At 36.2% G+C, this 25820-nt stretch overlaps 1 protein-coding gene across 11 annotated transcripts in view; it reads left to right on the forward strand.

Moving 5' to 3' along the window:
* Positions 1 to 25820, forward strand: part of PTPRD (protein tyrosine phosphatase receptor type D) — a gene marked incomplete at both ends in the record, with an annotated part of 382458 nt that overhangs the window by 242710 nt on the left and 113928 nt on the right. For 7 of the 11 annotated variants that reach the window (XM_084237485.1, XM_084237489.1, XM_084237490.1 and 4 more), the window contains 3 exons: positions 1996 to 2086; positions 8278 to 8487; positions 15243 to 15403. In XM_084237485.1, coding sequence (XP_084093611.1) covers positions 1996 to 2086; positions 8278 to 8487; positions 15243 to 15403 — 462 coding nt within the window. Of the gene's footprint in view, positions 1 to 1995; positions 2087 to 8277; positions 8488 to 15242; positions 15404 to 21566; positions 21582 to 25820 lie in introns of all 11 variants that reach the window. The other 4 variants (XM_084237481.1, XM_084237484.1, XM_084237487.1 and 1 more) reach the window with 2 other exon arrangements.

Below are 25820 nucleotides of genomic sequence, written 5' to 3' on the forward strand. Positions count from 1 at the left end.
AAGGAGCAGTTTGATGTTAATGACTCTAATTTTTCCAAATATAAAAGTAAGATTCAGGGATGTTAACTGAGTAGCCCAAAATCACGTAACACATTTGTGGCAGAATCTGAATTCTGGACCAGAGACCTCTAGATGTCACCAGAATTTAGAGCAGCACCGCCAAACAAACGCAATGAGAGCCAAACGTGAAATGCTGCATTTTCTAGCAGCTGCCTTAGAAGTATAGAAAAATAGGTGGACATAATTTTAATAACCTTTTACTTAACCTAGTATGTCCAGAATGTTATTTTAATGCATAATCATTGTTTGTAAAAATACTGAGATATTTTACATTCATGGTTCCTGCTGCATCTTTAAAATCCAGTGGCTTTTACATTTAGAGCAAGTCAGTTCAGACTTGCTACATTTCATGTGCTTCATTGCCATGAGGGGGCTAGAGGCTGCCACCCAGGACAGTCCTGCCCTAGACTGTATTGATGGAAAGAGAGTTCTTTATCATGGGTTTACTGAGTTTATTACAAGCATTACTTTGAGATAATTAGAAAGAGACCTTCCTGCCATGAGATTGGTCTCTGTGAGCCAGTGTGATAGAAAATTGATCGCCTCTGTCCCCTCACCCCCACATCCCTCATCCTCTCATCCCTCTCCCCTTTCCTTCTAAAAATGTGTATTCATTTTCATTATTAGTGTATGGAATCTTTAAAAAGCTACCATATCATGCAGAGTAAATGAAACAGAAAGAGGCAGACCTTTCAAGGTTAAAATGCACATAAGTGGGTATCCTCTTACTTTCTCTGTAACTTGAATAGCTAATCTCTCTGGATTTGTTTTTTTGTCAATCACCTTATGGGATTGTAGAGAGAACAAAGCATGATTATGCATTTAACATAATAACTAAGAAAGAAGAAATGATTGACATTTCAGCTGTTTTTTTAATATACCTAAATTCAAAGTCCTTGTATAATGATCACCTAAGATCAGTCTGTGAGTAGAGTCCCTAACCATGAATATATGAGCAGAGCATATATGGAAGTTACAAAACAATTTAGCAAGTAATCCCTATATACTTATGGACAGGACCATTTATATATTATATTGTAGTTGACTGTCATCTAGGTAAATTGCATGGTTTTCATTTTTTATACAAATAAAATGTATTATAGGATTTTATAAACAAAATTACTATTAACATAATATAGGCATTTGTTTAAGCTAAAAGTAATTTTATTATATTGAATTTATTTTAATGGATTTCCTTTTTTGAAAATAAAATATTGCAAGATCCTGCAGGGCTGCAGTCTCCATCTGTGAGAACTGCAATTACAACTGTGTTACAAGGCATGGAGGGACTGAATGCAAACTTTGTGGCTTTGTGTGCAATAAATACTTTTGGTAGCAAATGCAAGTTTTATTTGTATAAGCATAATGGAACCACCAAAAGTGTTCTTATTACAAAGGTTTCTGGGAGTTTTAACAAGCAGTAACCATGAATGCATGTTATGGAAAATAATGTTTACCTGCATTTGATAAAGTTTTTAGAATTTTTAAATGCGATAGTGATGGAAAACTACTTATTTCCCAACACGAAGTAAGCACTTGATATAAATATTTCATATCTTATGAAAGTATCCTCTTATAAATAGATAACACAGCAAATACTTAGTTCAGCAGTTTGTGCTGGTAGATTTCAATATACAATCCTTGTATGTGTCCAGCACCAGGATCCTAGGAAACTATTTCTGCTCTATTTATGATACCTAATAAAGAACAATCAACCATGGTGATATTACCATACAAGATCATTAAAGTCACACATAAATGTCTTCCCATGTGGTTTTTAAAATTGAACAAACAGGTGGTTGTCATTGATGAACAAGTAGTTCCACATCCATAATTTGACTTCAGCCTCAATCACTGGTCTGTAGGAGATTGAGGAAGCGTCTATTTTTTCTTCCTGCTAACTAATCTTATTTTTGTCTCTCTATTCTTATACAGAGGTTACTACATAATAATTGTGCCTTTGAAGAAATCTCGTGGGAAATTTATCAAGCCATGGGAGAGTCCAGATGAGATGGAATTAGATGAGGTAACTATGTCTTTCTTGACTGTGTTTTTCAGTAGTTATTTAATTTATTAAATGCCTGCCTCCTCTCTGGAGGTCTTCCATAACTAATCCAGTGGCTGACTTGTGTGTGGTATACACGGCTCTCTGGTGGGATGGTTCAGTTCTATGCTCATAATATCCTTTATAGAGTTTACAACAGTCAACTTTTTAATTAAAAACAGTAAGCAGTAATAAAGCTCACAACTGTCTAATCTTTGTTGGCACTAATATTTTGCCCCTTGCAACACATGATGCAGAGGTGTGGAAAGTGAAGTGAATTGTCAGCAAAGCCTCACTATTTTTTTAAATAAATTTTATTTTTACATTTCCCATACAATTGCAATCCCCTTATTTTCACCCCAATCCCTCCCCTCCCCAACCCCCACCCCCCATAGAGTGTCTCTGGTTCATAGTTGTTTGTTGATTTTGATTTTCACTTTTTTATAGTTATTCATTTTCCTGGTCCCTTATTTAAGTTTTCTAGATTCCTGCTATGAGTGAGACCATCTGGTATTTTTCTTTTTCTTTCTGGCTTATTTTGCTGAGCATGATCCCTTCCAGCGCCATCCATGTTGCTGCAAATTGCATGTGTTTATCTTTTTTGAATGCTGAGTCATATTCCATAGTGTATATGGACCACATCTTCTTGATCCAGTCACCTATTTTGGGGCATTTGGGTTGTTTCCAAAGCTTAGCTATTGTAAACAGTGCTTCTATAAACATAGGGGTGCAGGTGCTCTTTGGAATTTATGTTTCTGTGTCCTTTGGGTAAATACCTAGGAGTGCAATTGCTGGATCATATGGAAGCTCTCTGTTTAGTAGGTCCAGAAATCTCCACACAGCTCTCCATAGTGGTTGGACCAGTTTGCACTCCCACCAACAGTGCAGAAGAGTTCCTTTTTCTCCACATCCTCGCCAACATTTGTTGTTGCTAGGTTTTTAATATGTGCCATTCTCACTGGTGTAAGATGGTATCTCATGGTAGTTTTGATTTGCATTTCCCTGATTACAAGTGATGTTGAACATTTTTTCATATGCCTGTTGGCCATTTGCATTTACTCTTCAGAGAAGTTTCTTTTTAGCTCTTCTGCCTATTTTTTGACTGGATTATTTTCTTTGTTTGTGTTGAGTCTCATCAGCTCTTTGCAGATTTTTGTGATCAGTCCTTTATCATTAATAAATGTTCGCCCAGCCGGTGGGGTTTCTCTTTGTTTTTGTTATTGTCTCTTTTGCTGTGCAGAAGCTCTTTAATTTGATATAGTCCCAGCTGTTTATCTTTGCCTTCACTATCACTGCAGCAAAGCCTCACTATTGTGATGAATTTGAAGGTCCAGGGACAACAGTAGTAAGGCTGTTTCAAATGCTCAACTGCTTTTTGCACCAGAATTCAAACTTTGACTTATCTGCGTTCTTCTCCAGTTGCTCACTGGAGAATGCACTTAATAGCAGGGGAAAAATAAAACATATCACAAAATGTTGAGCCAAGTGAGAAATAGCGAACAAAAGACAGAGCAAGTACCAAATAGGATGATTTTAGTTTTTAAAATCTTACATTTGAAGTGATATTGTTTTTGGAAAAAAAAAAAACATTTTGAAAGTTAGGACATAATATAAAAACTAAGGTCCAACTAGTGCAAAGTTCTATTTAGAAAAGATAAAATATCGAAAATGTTACACCAGATCCCCAGAGATCCACAACTAGTTAATGGCTGACATTCACATATTTCAATACAGAACCTTGTTATTTTAACACATGCTATTTTGTCCTTTTGAATCTAGAAAGCAAATAAAAGGCCCCCATATGTGGACATATGAGATTTTAATTTATTGAGTTTATTTACAAAATACATTAAATCTTATAGTCCAATCTGCTATTTCTATATGCTTTCTCTCTACCTCAAATTAGTTCAAATACAGCAAAGAAAAGCAGAAATTCACTATCTGCGTACCAGGAAAGTGATGTTTATTCCATTCGTGTCTGAACTAAGAGGACTATGATTTTACAGATAAAGACTATTTGCTTCTTTGGGGAGACATATGTCATCTCTAGGAGTATGGCTCATATCACCCACTTTACTCTTCTGAATGAAAGGACCAGTTCAGAAGGGAGGTTAAGTTCAAGGTTATGACTGTGATTATGTGTCATTGTTTAGTGATTAGATGAGCATTGAAGGGGTATAAAATCAGACACCATTTCAATAAAGTTTTCAAATAATTTGTTATAAGGGTACTATTTTTCTGTTAATAATAAAGAAACAAGAACAATATTCTGTGGTATTTGGAGAATTGTAAACCTTCATTTGAAGATGCAAAATGATCAGCAAGCCTTTTGTTAACATTTTGAAGTAAGGCCTGATTTTACTTGCAGCTGACTAATCAGTTAATCCTAAGATATTCTTTATTATTTGAATAAGTTCTCAGCTGATTTACAGAATTCAGTTGGAAGTGCATTTAAAATGCAAAGTCAACTTGTAGAATCTGTGTGTCTCTCTGTTTTTTTTTTTAAACTGTTGTCAAGGAAATAAAGTCAAAACCCAAACAACATTAGATACTTTTTAAATAATAAGGTTTCCTTAGAAGTTGAGCCATTTGACAGTAATGGGAAGCTGACTGTCTTTTACAGCCAGGTTTTAACCTCCAAAATGTTCAGCAGTGCTAATAGATTAAAGTATAGAGCTATATGACATTGAACTTTCTTGCAATTAAATGTTATGGGTCTGTGCTGCTCATTCCCATAACAAAGGGTCATTTTAATCATCACACAAGTTGTGGTGCATTAATCTGTATAATAGTTTGATAAAGAATATTTATTAATTCAAAAATTTTAGGTCAGGATGGGTTGCTTCCCACTTTTCTTACTGATATAATTGAGACCACATTGTAGAATTAATGGTGGAAGAAATAAGATATGCATTGACTGGAAAATGAAAATTATTTCTGATAAAAACCTAAACCCCTTCATATATCTCCTAGAATTGCCTCCAATCCGTCTTGTAACCATTGTGGAGGAGAACAGTTGAAAGTAGTCTGTGGCCTTCTCTTATGCTTACTCAGTCAGTTTCTGAACTCTGCAGACAGGTTGCTTTTTTATTCCTCTACAGCAGATAATAAAAGCATTGTAGTAATTTTATCTTTAGCTTTGCACTTCCAGGTTTGACATAGCAGCATTCCTCCCTTAAGTATATTTGACCAAATGATTTTTTAGAAAGGCCTATAATTCAAATCTTTGGAACCATACCATCCAACAGATTGGTAGCCGAAGGGGATTTCCATATGTATACCTCCATCTAGGCCCATAAAAATGGGAAGAGGCTTTCTAAACTGAGTGGTTCTCAATATTATCTCTTGATTTCCTTTATCCTTTGGGGATAATGTTCACATAATAAATTTGTATATTGAAACTTCTGTTGTCAAGGTCAGACTGGACAGAGCAGACATTGATAGTCAAAATGAATTTTAGACAGAATGACTTCTAAAATGTTAGTTATATTTAATTCAGGGCAGGTTTTGTAATATATCATAAACTTTTCATCTCATTGTACTTCAAAGGCTTGCTATAAAATACTGTGATGATTTGTGGTTATAACTTTAACATACTGGCTAACTTTGGTGTCATCTGATCACATTTGACCCACTTAAGTCTCATGCAGGAAGTCTCTTCTAGAGATTAGAGCAACATTCAGGCAGAGTTGATACCCCAGGTTTGACCATAATGAATGGCTGCATTGGATGTAAGGAAAACCAAAAAACCCAAATATTTTATACTAACTTACTGCCTCTGAGTCTTCTAAGAAATCCTAGCAAAAGATACTCATGGGATGACAGTAAAATGGATGAATTATGACAATTGCCTACATCTGAAATATGAATAAATTGAAGGTAGGGTTTGATAGGTAGAGTAGAAGAGAGGACACAGTCACATAAGCAACTGATGGTAAATGTTTCTGATTAGCTAAGTTCAAAAAGCTGTTCAGCTCATCTACAGTACATTTGTCCTTCTCAAAGTAATAGGCCATCATTTACTGTATATCAACAGTCACCTTTGTAATGACTTTCCAAGTAGAAGATTATTTGAGATCAGAGCTTTTTAATAACTTGCTAAAAGAATCTAGGACAAAGACTCTAAATACATATTCTTCTGTGTTCATGATAGTAGATGCAAAGATCTAATAATATGTCTACGTGTGGATGAGTTTAAAAATTTAGATTTTCGATTTAGCCAAACTGCTGCATTTGTTTCCCTGATAAAATTAAGTAACCAAAAATATGGTTGGAAAAAATAAAGGTTGTATGCATAATTTCATTTTGTTTGACCCACTGAATCCAATTATAATTCTCATTTTCTGTTATGCCTAAGTGTCCTTATTTATAAAATGGAGTTAATGGTATACTATCTTACAGGTTTATTATGAGAAGTAAATTAACTTATGTTGAGGCTCTCACAGACAGTACCTAGCACCTACTAGGTGCTTAATCAATGTTAGCTATTGTTATTAGCATCAGTGTTATAAATAAACCTAAATTTGACAACAGGATTGAAAGTCAGGCTAAATTTCTGAACTTGCTCTATTACTATGCAATTGGGGCATGGCTAATCAGTTCCCAAAATTTATCATCAGATGGTCTAACCTGGGTAAACAGTTATGCCCAATCTACTGTGGTTTTAATAGAAGAGTATCCATTTCACGTAAGTTTATGGGCATCTAAAAAATAAAATTTTATAGACAATTTTAGAACATTATGAGTTATATATTTTTCAGCAATATCATGGGCACAGATTGCCTATATACCCAAAGAGTTTACATTTCTAGGATACAAGTTTGAACCAGCTAAACACAGTTATGACTGTCAGAGCAGAAGAAACTGTAGTGTACCACGAGGGTCCTGACGTGAGGATTTGGTGTTGGCCACCCTCACAGTGTGCAGCCATCGCTGGTACAACAACCTGGCCTTCATTATGCTGGTGTCTCATTCTACTAGTTGTCACTGCTTTGTTTTTTGGTTTTTAGTTTTTTTTTTTTTTTGCTATGAAATTTACATATATAAAAGCAAAAGTAGTAAATAAATTTGCTCTAATGTTTTCATAGTACCCAAATTTTAGCAAGCTTTTACAACAGGGTTTAGTCCAGTTTCCACTTTGTCCTAGGATATATAATCTTTTCTACACAAATAGTGAATCAAAGCCAGAATTCTTTGCAGATAACTACTTCAGTTTTTCTTTACATCAGAAGGTAGCCCAGACTGCTACAAATCTCTTTTGCCCTGTTAAGCCCTATGAAATACCATATTTAATGGGAGAAGATAGAACTAACTTCAATAGCACTTTGAAATCAATAGCCATGAGTTACCATTAACATGAGTTTTTCCTAAGAAAAGGGTGTGTAGAACAGTCGAGTACCCAGGCATCATTTTCACTTCTTTATTTTTAGAAATATATAAAGGATTTATTTGTACATATGTATGTTTATTTTCCTCTGGGTAATAGTAACATTCATTTTTATCTACACTCTGACAAGCTAATTCACCTCTCCAGGTCAATACCATGATACAGGTGAGGATGCATAACCCAAATTGTTAATCAAGGATCCTTGTTAAGCCAGGAACTGTTAAATGAGTGACAGTGTCAACATATGTCACCTAAAAAATGGTCATTAGACTTTCTGCTGATGTGAGGGAACTTGCATCATGTATATTATCTCATTATGAAAAGCAATGCAAAGTGATATTAACCTCTAAAAATTGGTCATATTTGAAGGTTTAATTGGCTTTATGGAGCTTACTATTTGTTTAATAAGTAGCAATAATAAACCCTACAAGGCAGGATTTTGTGAATCCAGCTAATGTTTTTCCTTAGACAACTTAGAATGCAATCTTGTCCTTTGAGATTATTTCGCTAGGGTGGACAATAATTGGAGCTACCAGGAAAGGCTCAGATTGCCTTGTGTATTTAGGCTTCACCTTGTAGTAGCAGTTCAGCATCTTAGCTTAGCAGAAAGACCCACATATAAAGAAGAAAGAGCAAAGTTTATTGATGCTGACCTGCTGCTTTAAATGTGAGCAAATTATGTTTGGGTGGTTCTCGTCCTGGATTAATTTGTCTCATTAAAGCAGTAATAAGTTGGGTTATTGTTGTTTACATTTCTTTTTCTGTCTCTCACTTTCTTCCCTCTAAGCTGCTTAAGGAGATATCTAGGAAACGCAGAAGCATTCGTTATGGGAGAGAAGTTGAATTAAAGCCATATATTGCTGCTCACTTTGATGTGCTTCCCACTGAGTTCACCCTGGGGGATGACAAGCATTACGGTGGATTTACAAACAAGCAACTCCAAAGTGGTCAAGAATATGTCTTCTTTGTGTTAGCAGTGATGGAACATGCAGAGTCTGTAAGTTAATTATGATAGCATCTGTTTTTATGTATCTTATACATTTTTTTTTACCAGAATGTCATCATTTGGAGAAATGCAGGTATATTCATCCTAATTATTTCTCATGAGCTGTCATTAACTTAAATGCAGGACCAAACTCTGAACATTGCTCGGTGCACTGTTTGAGATCTTATTATAAACAAAACCTAGGAATTTAGATGGACTTTGAGTGTGTGGCATGCCAAATGGATGGGGTGTGGTGACATGCACACGACAGGAAGATGATGGTCCTCAATACCCAACTGATGGTCCTCAATGAGGAGCTTCTTCCTCATCCTTTTAAAAAAATCTGTTTTAGAAGGAAACATTGTATAATAACTGATAGGCATCAGCTCATATGATTACAATGGGAACTAATAATTTTAGCAAGTCAGTGTAGAGTATTTCTAGGTACTTGAAAATATTGATTAATGGCAATTATATTTTATTTCCTATAACTTCCAGTGAACTCATTGCTCTCTATCCAGATTCATAGGCAGTGTCTAGGAAAGGCAAGCACAGCCAGCTTCTTTAATTATAGCAATTTACCAGTGACTTTATCAGTGAAAAGCCAAGAAAGTTAGAAAATAATTCAATAAGACAGAGAATTCCTAAGGTACTCTAAATAATGAGTTGTCTTCTTTTATGTAATTCATCTTACTCTTATGTCTTTTTATGCTTCAGTTGCTTTGAATGTTAAAAAAAAGAGGAAGAGAATTTGTAAATGGAAAGCAGGGAGGATTTTGATGTGGCAGCTCACATTAACATTTAATATACACATTCTAAACCATATCTTTCTAATAGCACCTAAAACTGACAGGTGTGGCAACTCAGTTGAGCCAGTCACTTCCCATATAAAGAAGTCGTGATCTATCAAAAGATTTCTCCACATCAGGTGTTAGCATGTACAGTGGGGTTTCTCTTCAAATGACTGAAGGAATTCCCTCGTGGAAAATCAAAACACAAAGGCAGCCTTTCTGCCTGGTTTACCTTTGTGCACAGAATGTCTTTTGAAAACAATGTGATAGGCTTCCTGGAATTTTAATACACAGATACATGTTCTCTTTCTACTTGAAGGTTTTGAGGCAGACCATGAAGGGACTAGGACGTTGGAAATATCTTTTTTAAAAAAATGACTTTTAGGTATTTGAAAGTAGTTTTCTTTAAATAGCTTTTGGAGATTTCAGAAAGCATGTTCAGAGCTTGGAGGTCGATTAGAGAATCCAGCAAAAAACAGAATTTTTTTCAGATCAAGCAGGCTGATGGACTGTCAAGGACTCTGTCTACTGGCTCCTGAATTTCACTAGTGTTCAAATGTGTCACTGTTGGGGCCTCCCCTGGCGGTGCAGCAGTTGGTTGCTGGGCTGCGAAGCACTGGTTCTATCCCCGGCCACCAGTAAGGGTCCCACATGGCGCAACAGACCTCTCCTGCCACGTCCACTACTCCCCTCAGCAGTGTATTTCGTCACTCTGCCTGTTCTGTTCCCCACTCTGGTTCTGGTGAATTCTCTCACCCTCCCGTACTTCTGACTGTACCCAGTGCTTATATAAATAAATAAATAAATCTTAAAACAAACAAAAAAATGCGTCACTATTGATGAAGAGTCTGTCCTTTCCCTTAGAGTATCATGTTGTTTTATTATATAATTTAGATTTTTGCCAAAAATATTTTCAATGTTCCTTTTTGCTATTATCTGTCTCAGTATCACTCAGGTTGACAGCATTTTCTTTATACATGTTACCAGACCAGCCTTAATATTATGGAAGAGATGGGGAATATAAAAATAAAATTTATTATAAAAAAATAAATAAAAAGTGTTTCAAAATAAGATTTAATTTATGTGTGTGAAAAAAAAAACAAATAGTATAATGTTATCTGTGGTATATCCTTTTGTAAGTGTCAGATTTTCTTGACTGATTAGTAATAAGGTACTTCGGCACTCCAGGTGTGAACCAATATTTTGCATAGAGAAAATTCCCACCCACTCCAAAAGTAGCTTTCCTTAAATCGTTGTCTCATGTTTAGAATATAGGAGGATTAATTTTAGAGAGTCCAGAGGTCTGATTTTTCCTGTTATCCCCCATACAATGAACAAAGTCTACTTTATATGAGGCTGTATCATCTTATGGTTCCATTTGGTTTTCTTTTTATTATTATTATTTATTTATTTTTAAAAGATTATATAAGCACTGGGGTACAGGCCAGAGGCACAGGAGGGTGAGAGAATTCACCAGAGAGAGAGCAGGGAACAGAACAGGCAGAAGGATTGAAGTACAGTGCTGAGGGGAGCAGCGGGAGAGACAGGAGAGGTCTGCCACGCCATGTGGGAATCTCCCTGGCCACTGGGGAATTGAACTGGCAGCGCAGAGGCTGTGGACAGCTTCACAGTGCTGTGCTCAACCTGCTGCGCCACCGCAGGTTGAGTTTTATTTTTTTAAAGGCATATAAAAAGCCAAGGTAGAATTGTTTTCTTTTTCACATGTCTCTGTTTCCTGATTTGTGTTGGAAAATTCTGTGCTTTGGGTAAAGCTCTGCTAATATTTCCATCTTGACTAACCACATTTATTGTTTCAAAGACTCTTGGGAAAGAATTCCAAATCACAAATTTTTGCTTACTTTTTTTTTCTGCCAATTTGAATGTAACCTGCAAAATGCATAGGGGAAAGCATAAATCAAAACAATCAATTATATGGAATCATGTTCCTTGGTTATTATTTCTTTGCAACTCCTTTGTGTGTGTGTGTGTGTGTATACACATATATATAGATTTATACAAATTTATATTTATATATATTTATATGTATATATAGATTTATACAAATTTGTATTTATATATAGATATAGATTTATATATAGATTTATATATATGTATATATACATACACACACATATGCAGGTTAGAAGGTTAGAAATATACTGGGTTTTTGTATTTTGATGTGTTAGAAAACCTAAAAGAACAGTTAACCTCTTTCCTGGTCACAGGGAAGAAAATAGGAGGGAAGCATCTATGAGAGCATGTATTCTCCTAGTTGACTACTCAGCTCATTGTATTTATCTTCATAATATGGACCCTAAGCCAACATTTTTTAAATGAAGATTTTTTTAAATTAAGTGTATTTACTGAACATGCAAAAGTGAGCATATCTTCTCATGTCCTTATAATGTCAGTCATCAGAAAAGAACAACATTTTATTTTACTCAACAGAGATTTGCTGGGAACTCCATAAGTGCAAAGTTCTGTGCTAAGTACTTAAACAATACAATCTACCTTCCAGAAGGTTAGTTTTATTTTTTTAAAGGCATCTGTACAAATAAAAAGCCAAGGTATAATTGGGTGAATACCATTAAAAAAGGCTAAAAGACAACTTAATTTTTTTAAATTTTTTTATATAAATTTGTGGAATGACTGGTTATTTCTAGGTAAGGAGAGGTAGCTCAACAATGGTAATATTTAAATGGGTCTTAAAGCTTAGATGAATTTTAGAAGCAGGAGGCTGTGGAACTTGTGAGAGGGTTAGAGAATGGTGCATTTGGGGAATAGGAACAAGAAATGTGCTGTGATGAAATGTTGTATGTGGTAAGAATATTTGAAACAAAATTGTGGTGTCTCTTAAGAACAATGCTAAGATGTCTAGATTTTATTTAGGAATCACCAGAGAGAATAGAAGTAGAGTCAACTAAAGAAAGAAAGAACTCTTGATATAGTTTGGGTAAACACGAATGAAAAGTAATGCTCAAAAGAATGGTAAAAAGGTAGATGGACTTGATTATGGATAAGGGTTATTGATAAGATAAACTCAGTAGTTTTTCATTCCCAGATACTGGGAAGATGTGAAAAGTTGACAAGTTAACAGGTATATCTGGGAAAAGGGAAATAGAACAATTTGTGTTTATGCCTGTAGGAATCTCTGGAAACAGTTGAATATGAAGGTCTGGAACTTGGCAGATTTTCTGAGTTTAGGAACTTTAGAGGAAGTAACACACTTAGAAGTTGGTAGTTAATGCTGGGGATGAGCTTGGTAGACAAGGGAGAAAATGAGAGACTAGCAGGAAACACAAGTGAAGAATAATTGCACAGGATGGATTCCAAGGCAGTAAACTCAACAGGATGTGATCACTTGGCAAGATTAGGATGGAACTTGTTGCATAGGGAATTAGGACAGCCAGAGAAGGAGCTGTAAAGAAGATTTGATCAATGGTGACAAATCTGGAAAGTTTATCTTGAAGGGTAAGGATTGCATAATGATAATTAGATTTGACAAATGAATGAATAGGACCAGTGGTGGCCATGGAGTGAGAAGAGATGGCAGTAAGCCACATCGCAGGTGGGACAGCTGGTGGATGTGGATTGGTCACTTATTGGAAAAGGAAAGGACAGGCCCCTAAAAGTGAGCAGAGACAGGCTAAAATAGGATTTTATAAAAATAGTTCATAGACTTCAGTCCATTTCTTCACCAAATTGCTGTTTTCAACTTTGAGGAAAAATAGACAAATATAGAGGGATATATTTGTTGTAGAGCAACCCCGATACAGAACGGGGTGCCTGACTGTGGGTCCTCCTCACCCGCGTGCTAAAAAGGACTTATCAATGCTCTACTGCAGGCACACGTGAAAGGTTAATAAAAGGTTTATTTACAAGGGAAGGGGAAATGAGGAAATGTACAGCTCAGGGAGAAAAGTGGGAGACAAAGTTTTAAATGAGTCCTACCCGATCCGCCGATCAGGAATCCCAAAATGGCACTCTGAGAGCTGGCCGCCAGCCAGGAGCCGTGAAGTCAGGAGGCAAGCGATAGCGAGCCCCCCAAGGCCCATGTGTTTGGTTTTTATACCCCACCTGGCTGCTTAACTCCACCCTCAGGTCCCAGCCACCCTCCCTTTGGTGGTGATGGGATTTGTCTTTCCCAATGTCCTGATGGCTTTAGTCTAGAGTGGGGGTGGAGTCCACAGAGCCTGTATGGGATTATCTCAGGACATCCTTTCCCCCTAGCATATTGAAAGTGTACATTGTGGAATGATTACAGTAGTAAAGCTCATATAGTTACCTTTTCCATAGGGGTGGGATTTGTGAGATTATACTCACCAAGATTACTTACTGAGATTGCTCTCAGCAGCTTTCAAGTATACAATAAAGTATTACCTATTGTCATCATCCTTGGAACTGTCTCTTATCTGAGGTTCTGTGCCTTTTGAACCCACATCTCATTTGCTTCTTGCCCCAGTCCCTGGCAATCATTCTTTTCTGTTTCTATGCAATTGACTTTTTCTTTTAAAGAAACTGCATGTAAGTGCCATTGTCCTGTGTTTTTTTTCTTTTTCTTTTCTCTGTCCAGCTTATGTTGCTTAAAATGATACCCTCCAGATTTATACATGTTGTCACAAAGGGCAGAATTTCTTCATTTTTGTGGCAGAATGTATTCCCTGTGTGTATATGTGTGGAGTGTCCATCCATCCATTCACCCATCAAGGAACACTTACATTGTTTCCATGTCTTGACTATTGTTATGCTGCAGTTAAGGTGCTTTTTAGAGTATCTCATTGAGATACTGATTTTATTTCCTTTGGATATATATTCCCGGTAGAACTGCTAGGCTGTATGGTAGTTCTATTTCTAATTTTTTTAAATTACTTTTGCATAGATGAACTGGGGTGTAGACCAAAGGTGTGGGGGTGAGAAGATTCACCAGAGACAGGGTGGAGAGCAGAACAGGCAGATTTACTGATATATACTGCTAAGGGAAGCAGCAGATGAGACAGGAGAGGTCTGCTGTGGTGTGGGGTAGCTCTCTGGGCCAAGATCAAACTCAGGCTCTAGGGGTGATAACACTGAGACTTAACCCCCTAGGCCAGCAGGGCGGCCCTATGTATAATTTTTTGAGAAACTTCTGTTTTCCTTAATGGCTTTATCAATTTGCATTCCTTTTCTCTGTATCAGTTATCTATTAGAAATCAGCATTCTAACCTCTGAGCAATAACTGTAATAAAATTAAATGGGTGCATCTAAATCTTTTTCAGTCATACAATTTCTGTATTCTAGAAACCACATCATGAATTCCATACATGTTGAATTTATGATTTGAGCATTAGGCTTCTCTTCTCAAGTTGTAGATTTTGTTTGTCCATTGTTTAGCATGTTTTTAACTAATGTATGTCATAAAGGACTATTTACATAATTTAACATTTAGTTGCATGCTGACATTTTGCTCCATAAATGTTTACTTTTAAAATGTGTTCATTCTTAACTGACTGATAATGATTTGTGGGTTGGAACTATAGTGTTTCTCTTTATTTTGGCATAGCACTTAACACATTGACATAAGTGCTCAATGAATATTTTGTGACTGTTGATTATTTCTAATTTAGACTTCATAAGATCATGTAATATGCCATATATCGATACCATAAAAAAAGTATTTGTAGAGTGATTTTTACCATCAAAAATGATTTTATTATAAAAGATTTCATCCTGTAAAGATATTTAGATGCCTAACCAGATTTTCCCTTCCTTTCCTCCCTGCTTTCTTTCTTCCTCCCCTCTTCCCTTCTGCCCTTCTTTTTCCCTTTCATCCACTTCTCCTTTCTCTGTCCTTCCTTCCTTCCCCTCTTTTTTTTTTTACTAACATTGTCCCACACACTTATCTTCAAATCTACTACTGAATCTGCATCTTCTAATGCTAAAGATTGGCTCTAGAAAGCCATTATTTTATAACTAATATAGACTCTGTTTTTTTCTCAGAAGATGTATGCAACCAGCCCTTATTCCGACCCTGTTGTATCAATGGATCTGGATCCACAGCCAATTACAGATGAAGAAGAAGGCTTGATCTGGGTTGTAGGGCCTGTCCTTGCGGTGGTCTTTATCATCTGCATTGTCATAGCTATTCTTCTTTACAAAAGGTAGGTTTGCCCAATATTTCTATTGCAGTCATGGGGGTCTTTCTCCCTGGTCTCCCATGATGCTTCTTCCCACAGAAGGACAAAGAGGATGCTACACTCAGGCTGCATCTGCACTATGTTGAAAGATGAGATAATTCTTCTCTGGTCATTATGAAGTTGATCTTAGCAGAAATACTTCAGTGTAATCTCAGTAATCATCAGGAAAATATTCCCTTAGAGTTAGAACAAAATATAAGGCCTGTGCTATGTAACATCTCATTTAGTTTTGGTACAGATTATGTTGCCCAATAGGCATGGATCCAGCCTGTATCTTCTGAGCTGCTTTGCATGATGTTTGAGACATTATTATATTCTGAAACAGATAATACCATAGAAGTTTACCTTGAATGTTTTAGGTGACTGATTGCCTGATTTCAACATGTTATTTGAAACATTATTACATATTTGCACATTTGTGTACATTTTGTAAGTCTGTTTCTCAAGACAGCAAATGTAGCTAAAAATGAAAATTGAAGAAGGAAAAACAAGAAGAGAATGAAATTTTTCCATTTCTTCTCATCCTTATTCCACATCCGCAATAGTCACATTCTCATTTGTACCCAAAGGGATGTAAGGTACCGTTTTCCTTTTTTAAAAAATGTGACCTCAGTGTTTATACTCACAAGTATCAATCTTAGTGTCTTTGACTATAATTAGGATACAAATAACCCATGCTTACCCCAAATTTTCTCATCTTCCATTCTTTTAAAATCTTATTTCTGCCTCCATTACATATAAGTAAGATTTTTCTCACGTGGGTCACTGTCCAGTAAGTTGGGTAGTGATATTAGTAATTATTTTTCCTTAAATCCTTTCTGAGCTAAAAAATATAATTAAAATATCATAAACTTAAAATTATAAAAATTACATATATTAGTCTCTTTAAAATTTAGAATGATTACATTCTAACTCCCTCAATCATTTTTTGTTCCATTTTCTCAATCCCAATTTTATTTCCCATGCACTTTGGTTTATGTTCCCATATTCCATCCTTCAGAATGCTACTATGAGGATTCTCTTCCCTATACTGCAAAACAACTTTTCTCTATGTACCTCTCTTCATTTTCCTCATAACTCTGACCTTCATAGTCAGAGGTTATCTTCATTTTATTCTTGCTTCCATGTTTAATCTTCTAAACTTATTCTATTAATTCTTTTTCTTGCCCATACAACTTCCTTCACTGGATTATTTCTAATGCATTCCTTTGTTATATATGTTCTTCTTATGTTCTGGAATGGCTCTTTTTTCACAAGCTCTTTTCTTGACTCAAAGGAATATCATTTCTCAAGACACTGTTCCTTTGAAAAACTTTCTCTTATGAGCCGGTATTCACTTTTATTCCAGCATGATGAAAGAGTTGCGACAAAAAGAAAAAGAACGAAGTTCATAACCATAGTCCATTAAATTGCCTATTCTATTTTAGAGTTAGAAAGAATGATGGAAACATCCATCATTATTTTTTCTCCTGATCACTTCCATCACTCAATTATCCACGCCATAAAACAGCTGAAAAATCAAGTGATTAAAGGCCAATATCTCCTGTTAGTTGATGTCTTCAACATTCCCATCCGAGACCCTACCTTATAAGTGTGTGTGGTGAGGCCTGTTGTATTTGATTTCTCTGGTGAAAGAGGTCAGGTCAGGAAGCAGAAGGACCACGTGATCCCAGAATAACTGCAGTCCTGTGTGGTCCAAGTAGATACTGGAACCCTTGCTGTCCACATGCTGCTCTGATTACCAGAAGAGAATGTAGTAATAAAAAATGCAAAATTGGAATTATAATTCTATGCCATATTTTTTCAGGTGGTCACATCCTACTGTGACTGATCAGAAATACTTGCTGACAATTGCATTTCTAGATCCTGTCACATGACATTTTGTGATTATTCTAAACAGACAAAATGCTTGCCTTAGTTTTTGTAAGATGTATTTCATTCAGTTGTATCTGGCTATCATTAAATCATTCCACTTGACAGAGATGAACATGGCCATTGTGAATCAGAAATGTAAATGTTAGGAAATAGGATTATAAAGATTTATAAAGATTATTAAGATTTGTAATCAAGTTTTCCCTGTCATTATCTCCATGTAGTTGAAAAAAAATCAACCAGTTACAATTCTCCCAATTCTGCAAAAAGAGGCATCTTATTTAAAGGTTTTATGACTCTGTTAAAATAGTCGCATTTTACTGTGTGCATATGTAAGCATCGTCTAATGCAATTGTTGGAAAATGCACACATCCTCGAATGCTAAGTATATTTAGCTAACCATCTGAAGGCCCATGAAAGTGCTTCTGAAATAGAAATGCTTGCTTCAGCAGTAAAGAACATTCCTGACTTGAAATTCAAGTAGACCCAACAATGTCCTTCTTGATTATCATGAAGCAATTCAAGAGGAAATCTGTAGGCAATGAATAGTGTCTTTTATAACTTGAATTCTGAGTAAAGTTAATTATATAATCCATATTTTAGCCCTCTTTTTATATGCCTTTCAGTTTACACACAGGTTGTTGGTAAAAATCCAGAATTATTATTATTCAGAATTATTATTTATTATATAATTTCTCTTCCTATATACCTGTGTGCAAATAAAACTTTGAGTAGAGAATGAGTATAAAATACTTTTGAGTCATTATTGTGATAATGCCATTTATCATAGACACCTGTTTACAAGACTACTTGCATTAGGAATAGATCTGCAACTTTGGATGGCTTATTCATATTAAGAAGTATATCTTACCCAGCTGTTTGAGGAGATTTTGAGTGTTATTTCTATCAATTATATTAATGTGGAAGTAGCACACTCTTTTATGACATTCTATTCATTTGACTTTGTTGTTTAGTAATTTGTAAATCTCTATTACCTTGATAGTAAATAAAAATATGAATCACAGAGATGTTGTAGGGTCTCTAAAATACATTATGAACCATCAGAAAATTAAAATATGTTTGGTAGGTCTTTAGTGTTACAAATAATCTTGCAGGTTTTTTTTAATTTTGTACTCTAATATATGTATAATGATTTAAAAATGTAAACTACGAAGATAAAATGGTGGCAAGTTTACAAAAGCTCTGGACTAAGCTTTAGGAAACCTGGCTTTAAATCCAAACTTTGTGGCTAGCTAGTTATGTGTAGAGTGAGAAAATCACATCAACCCTATTGGGCCCTATTCTTCATTTATAATATATGTGGATAGACTAGGTAATTAAACCATTTTATTAATAATGTGCTATAATCTGAAAAAACCCAGACTAAGTAACAGAATCAATACTATATATCAGTTCTGTGTTCAGTGTGTATATGTTTTTTTTTTTTTATAGAGGCATGTTTATTTATTTTATTTATTTGTTTGTTTGATTTTTGTTTATACATGCACTGGGTACAGTCAGAAACGCGGGAGGGTGAGAGAATTCACCAGAGCCAGAGCGGGGAGCAGAGCAGGCAGAAGGACTGAAATACACTGCTGAGGGGAGCAGCGGGCAGCAGGAGAGGTCTGCGCGCCATGTGGGACCCTCCTCCGGTGGCCGGGGAGCAGCCAGGGATCGAACCGGCGTCGCCGAGGTTGCAGGCAGGTTCGCAACCCAGCGCTCAACCGCTGCGCCACCGGGGAGGCCCTGTGTATATGTTTTTAAATATGACTTCAGATTGCCCATCATTTATATCCCACCACAAGCAAAGTTTTCTTAAAACTAAGGCACACCTTTAGATATTCATCTACACCCCATATCAGTTAACATGTGCAAAGCTTTTCAGTCATTAATCCTAGATCTTCCCAGGAATTCTCTGTATAAAAAAATAAAAATAGAATGTAAACCTGGCTTTATAGAAAAGCATTTCAAGACAGGTGAAGTATTATGTGCTTGGAAAACAAAGAAGATGCGGATTAGGAGGTTGGAAAGATCCAAGGCTCAATGTAGATCACATTAGTGTCCTTGCATAACCCAATGTTGGAAGACATTGTGAAGAGATTGAGTTTCTCCCCACCCCAAGATGCTTATATGAAGGCTGTAGGGAAATGTAAATATCAACTTTTCTGAAAACATCATTAGCTGTCTGAGGGCTTTGCTTCTTTACTTTTCTCTTTCTATGTCAACCCTATATACATTTGCACATTTTCATCAAAGAATGATAGTCCAGAACATTTTGAGATGTTCTGAAGAAATACACATGCCCACCATGCTAGACAATGCTGATTTTGCCTTCTGGCCTTTGAGGAGTTACCTCCCTAGGCCTGGAATGTTTTTCCTCTCACTCCCTAGCCACTCCTCTTGGTCTGACTAATTCTAACTCATCCTTTCGAAATAAGCAAAGATGCCACTTTAAAAAAGTGTTCTCGGTGCCTCTCTCTTGTCCTCTCTCCTCTGCCAGTTCAGGCTGGCTGCCTTAGAGTCCCTTTCCTGTGCTCTTAAAGCACTTTCTATGTATATGTTTTATAGATCATATCACATTACCATAACTGCCCTGTTCTTGGCTTTCTGCCCTCATTAAGGATTTGTCATATTTTTCATTATATTCCTGTGCCTTATAGAGTGTCTGGCACAAAAGAATAGTGAGTCATCAGATTTACACAAGACAAATAGTGTAAACAAATTCAAATCCCTTCACTTGTTTACTCCATCACTCAATATCATAGTCATCATGACTGGCAAGAGCTACAATGAAATTTTCAGCTAATAATTTAAATTAATAGTTCTACATGTCTTCAAATTTAGATATTTGCACTGAATATGTACTTGTGTGTGTGAGGCTGACATTTCTGTGGAAGCAGTGGATCATGCTTTTGTTCATTTGAATACTTAATAGCCTTTTAATATACAAAACTAATTCTCATTAAGTGGTTCTCTTCCAGCCAGAGGAATAGATTTTCTTACTATGGATGCACTGATGATTTCATTTATTAAAAATGAGCAAGTTAGAAACACATACACACACACACACACACACACATACATACATATATATATATATATGGGGGTATGTGTACGTGTAGTTTATTTCTTCCTGACCTGGCGCACCATGTAAACTGCCTTAAAATTGAAAACAGAACCAGTGTTTTTGTTATTCACTTTTTTATGTGTGTTTGTACAATTTAAATGTGGGTTTGTAATTCTGAACACAGATGGACTGGATTACCTTAGTGAAGTCACATTCTAGCAATACAGGGATATATTTTATTGCCATTAAGGTAGACAACGTATCTTGAGTCTTACAATGGAATATTCACTAAATAACCTTGCAGTTTGTCACAACCATCTGAAGACTGTTCAGATTAATTATTTGCAGGTACAGGTTATGCTCTACATCAAGACCTGGTGATTTAAACAGTCCACATGTTATACAGGTGACAGTGTCAAGAGCATGAGCTAGATGTGTTCACAGGCAGCAGCACCTCTCTGACTAGGAACATATCTGTCATGTCAGTGGCTGGTAATAAAATACTTCACCTGATTAGCCCAGCTATATAGATGGGTCAAGCTCTGTAGATTTATAATGATGAGTATTATATTTTCCAAAGCTGAAAATGTATTTAGTCTTTTATTGAAAAAAAGATTTATGATCACCTTATTTCTCAAAAGACATTTGAAGAAATCATTCCTGCCACTTTATTAACTCATGGTATATTATACAGTTGTGCAAATTTGTGTGTAGTTCAGTGCGATTTGCAGATACTTTACATCATTAAAAGCATAATGTACCACTTAAATGAAGTCTCTCTATTTTGGATGAAAGATTTCTTATGTGGAATAATGTTGCACTCCCATTAAGTACATTTGCAGTTTTCTTATGCCAAATTTATAAAAATCAAATTATATCTTTACCATCAGATTTTTTCCGGAATACAATTAATTGTGGCAGGAATTTTAGGTTGACGGATAAAAGTGAATATGCCATTGACACACAAAAAGATGCTTTACTTAGTGATATACCATTGTGTCCATCCTTTACTTCATGGTTAAAGACCTTAAAATATTTTGATATGGTGTCATTTCACAATGTATGTCAGTTGTGTGTCCTGCTTCTGAGCACTGTTTCTTAAATCATGGTTGTCATGGTTACTCTTGTTACCATTGGCCAACTAACATTTAGCCTTTCTTTTTCTTTTTTTGCTGCATTAAAATGGAGCAGTAAACCTGACAGGTGAGGAATAGCGAACAAATCCCTTTTATGTTCAGTAAGAAATATATATATATATAAATAAGATCCTGGTAGGCTTTGAAGGTATTGAGGAGGTGAGGGTGGAAGTTGGATTCAAAAGGTAAAACCTGGCGAGTGAAAGATGGACAAAACCTAGATTTATAAAATAATCATGATATGAAGATGTTTCTCGAGGAAATAAACGGCTTTGTCTGTATAATAAGAAAAATAGACTATTTTCATTTAAAGTCCAAATTAGAAGGTGGTAAGACCAATTTCTGAGTTTTGTTTGTTGTTAAGGTGAGATGAGAATCTGTATGCATTAATGTTTCTGCAGAACAGAAATGTGAGGTTTCCTATAAGCCATTTTGTTTTGTTTTGCTTGTTCTTTTTATGAAAGATCAGCTTTCAGTTGGGTCTAAAGTCACCTCTCAATGCAGGAATAGTAGCATATTTGCCCCCTGCAAATGTTGTTGGTAGTGCTAGAGTAAAAAACACTGATCCAATTCCAAATTATTTTGCATATCTCCTAGCCTTGAATCATAATAGAAAGAACTACAATAGTAGCTATAAGCATGGTTATTGAGTGATTGGTGCAGCCTAACGTTCTAGCTTTCTAACTTATTCCTAGATAACTGTTTGTCTGTATCTGTGGTGATAGATGCACATGCCTGATTAAAATGGAAATAAACAGCATCTCACTGCTCATCCAGCACCCCTCCCTCCCAACACTGTGTGCTGATGGTTTGCAATCAGTGTGCCCCTGGATGAGTAGCAGGAGCATCATCATCACCTGGGAACTTGAGAGAAAAACAAAATCTCAGCCTGCCCCTTCCCAACACAGAACTACTGAATCAGAAATGTTGGGCCTTGGTCTGGCAACTGTAGTTTAATAGGCCCTCCTAGGTGATTCTAATAAAGTTTGATAACCATGGCTGTATTTTTCTCTAAAATCACTCCATGCTGATCAGCACGCTATGCTACAGTTTACTGTCAGGAAGCTTAGTACCTTTGTGCAGATGTCTTTATTGAGGGTTGGGAGGCACAGGGAAATATCACTAGTTGCCATGAATCCAGCATAAAATTACATGCCAGAACAATACACTGTGAACACACTTAAAACACTCACATATCCACCTTCCTGTTTTTACACCTTCACTGCCTTCTTGTTCTATTAAGATGAGACTGTTGGAGCACAACTAAAATATCATCTTTTAACACTCCTCTCTTTTATCAGTGAAGAAATTTAGGTTTGTAGTTGAGTTACCCAAAAAGATACATAGCAGTAGTGGCAGAGTTGGGTTGATCTTTTTCATGGCATCAGAACCATAATGCTTTGAACTGATTTCTTTGAATATTAACAGCAGAGATTTCAGATAAATATATCTTTCTTCCAAAAACTTACACCCATATGTCTGAATGTCTTTACTACCAATAGACAGACTTAATCTTCCACACAACCTCCCTTGGTTTTTGCTTCCCATTTTACCCTTAAAAGAGAGCCAAGTGAGAATAAGTAAAAATCAAACACCCCTAAGACTAAAGAACAGCAGCTTTTGTTGTACGTTACTCACATTCCAAACAACTGTGTATTTTTATACCATTAGCAGTTTCCACCATATATGAAATGTCACATGATAGTCCATTTCCTGTTGACCTGTGTGAGCCCTGCACATGGTAGATACTTCTCACTGAGTGAAACCAACTCATAATAGGTCTTTATAATCTTAATACCAAAAATAAAATACCAAGGCAATATTCAGAGTCTGATTTTAGTCACTGTCCTTGCTTTTTTTCTAATTGAAAATGAGAAAGATGAGACCTCTGAAAACTTATCAGGGAAATGTTACTATTTATGATCACATTGGTCTGATTTAGATCATTAAATGTCATTGAATGCTTTATGACAGTAAGTCCAATTTTTAAAGCTCTTTACCATTGTTACAGATAATAGCCAATCTCTTCATCTTGTAAACCTTTCTTAGAAATACTTTCTGTTGGAAAACAAACCATTTTAGCACATTTGTGCTTAAAAATAATGTGATAAGAGTGTGGGCAGCCAAAATTATCCATGTTGTGATCATTAAAACTAAACCAAGAAAAACAGAATTTAAGCAGCTGGTTTCTCTAGCTGGCTAGGATTTTTGGAGCCTGAGGTTTTGAATGTTTTTATTTGTACAGATAACAGGAGAAGTTAGTTATTAAATGTCAGGATACACCTCCCAATTTATTACAAGTATGAACTGTACTTTTAGTCTCACACTCTGGATTTTTTGACACCCTTCGGACATAAGCGATTAGCAACTTTCCTGGCACCAGTGAAATTCACATTTCTTTCGAGATTTTTCTTTACTATCCCTCCATTTCAGTATCACTCAGTCTGGCCCAGTGAAAACAAGTAGGAGATGGTTCTACAATACCAACGAAGGGGAAATAGTTTCCTTGCCCAAATATTTCCACATCTGGTTCCCATAATCTTATAAGAATGACAGCAGAGCCACTCTGAGAAGGGATGAAAATTCAGGTTTTTAGCCCTTGGGTCTGGCACATCAGTAAAGGCATGTATCTGTGCCAACCAAAAAGGGCCTCTGGAATTACTTGAAGTGAGAGGACCAACCAAATATTTGTTACATGTGGGTTGATTGACTAGCCACAGTGACATTTCATTCACCCTTTAGATTTTGCATTTTCAGTGCAAAGATGAATCTCAGCTCCATGTGGCAAACACCCAGGGCACAGACACAGTGATGTTTTCTACTCTGAAACTGCTCATCACGTCCTCCTTTCATATGGTCATTGGATCCCACCCCCTTTTTTTTCTCATCTTTCTTACCAGCCCTCCATCTCTTCTTTTCCTTTCCTTCTCATTTTCCACTCCATATACCTAGTTCTGTCAGGACCTTTGGCATGCCTGAAATTCACTGCTCACCTCTGAGTGGTAGAATAACTTGGTAGAACTTTCTGTCTGAGGCTATCCCTGACAGCTTTAGGTTAATCTGATGTTCTGGGAAAGCAAGGCGTCCATTAAGACTCACCAGAGAAAATGCATGCCATCACCAGAGTTTTGCTGATGGGGTTGCTCTTGAGTGAATCAAGTGTCCTTTCTCTAAGCACCAATCTTCCCTTCATCCCCTGGTTAGTTTTTGTACAGAAGATCAGTGGTAGAAGGAAAGTGTATGTAACAGGAGCTCTCTGACTAACCAGAGAGTATCTTGGGAGTCACTGAATGAGAACCCATTACCTCAGCAACACTGATGAGCTACCCCACAGTCTTATGAGGAAGAGGAGAGCTCCCAAGCCCTCATGGCTCTCCTTTCTCCAAATAAGAATGCCTTTGCTTTGAGCAGGGGTGAGGCACTAGGATGATAATTCCAGTATGGACATGGCTGGATTCAGTATTTGTACTGTTTGAAAAGGCTTCCATTTGTTCAATGAGTTTGTAACCTAAATCAACCTGAATTTAAATACTCCTCTGTGATTATTTTGAAAAAAAGTCTTATGAAAAGATGTGGCATCTTTCATACAGACATTAGTTAAAATTACATTGTGGCATGTAAACAAGACTATGTAATAAAACCAGTAAATAGCAATTAAAGATAGAATTGATCGAATAATAGCTTATAACAAGGTACTGTTAAATGGTTTATACATCTGAAATGATCATCAGGAAGGTAGACTACCCGCTACCAGGTGAAAATACTTTTTCTCTGACATTTATGCTATTGACTTTCACTTAAAAAGTACTTATCATATCTCACTTAGCATCATAAATAGCCAAGGGTATTTTTTCCCTTGGAATGGTAAAGAGAAAAGGAATGTTGGTCTTATGTGGCCCCATATCTCCTCCAGGCATTACTGCTACCTTGGGATCTTAGGAAGGCATTTAATGTACTAACATGCCTTATGGGAAAATCCAATGCAGTCTCACTTTGTAGGCTACAATTATAAATTCGTGAAAAGGGGAAGGGGACCAGAATTGGCTGTTCAATCTAAGGCTCAGTAGTTTCTGAGCTGATTGCTCACTCTCTATGTATGCATATATAATGGCAACTTAGTACTGGCTGCCGGGGTACTCTATCTTGTGACTCACCATGAGAGCTCTGGGTATGGGAGAATTGCAGTACAGGGATGCAAACAGATCTTGCCTATGCCCCTAGAAGCTAGTCTTTGAATTACTTAATTATAGAGCTGAAAGAGGACTTTAAAGTCATTCACTTAAAATGTTTGGATCTGAGGAAGTAC

This window comes from Talpa europaea (assembly GCF_964194135.1).
Source record: "Talpa europaea genome assembly, chromosome: 7".
In the NCBI taxonomy this organism is placed as follows: Eukaryota; Metazoa; Chordata; class Mammalia; order Eulipotyphla; family Talpidae; genus Talpa; species Talpa europaea.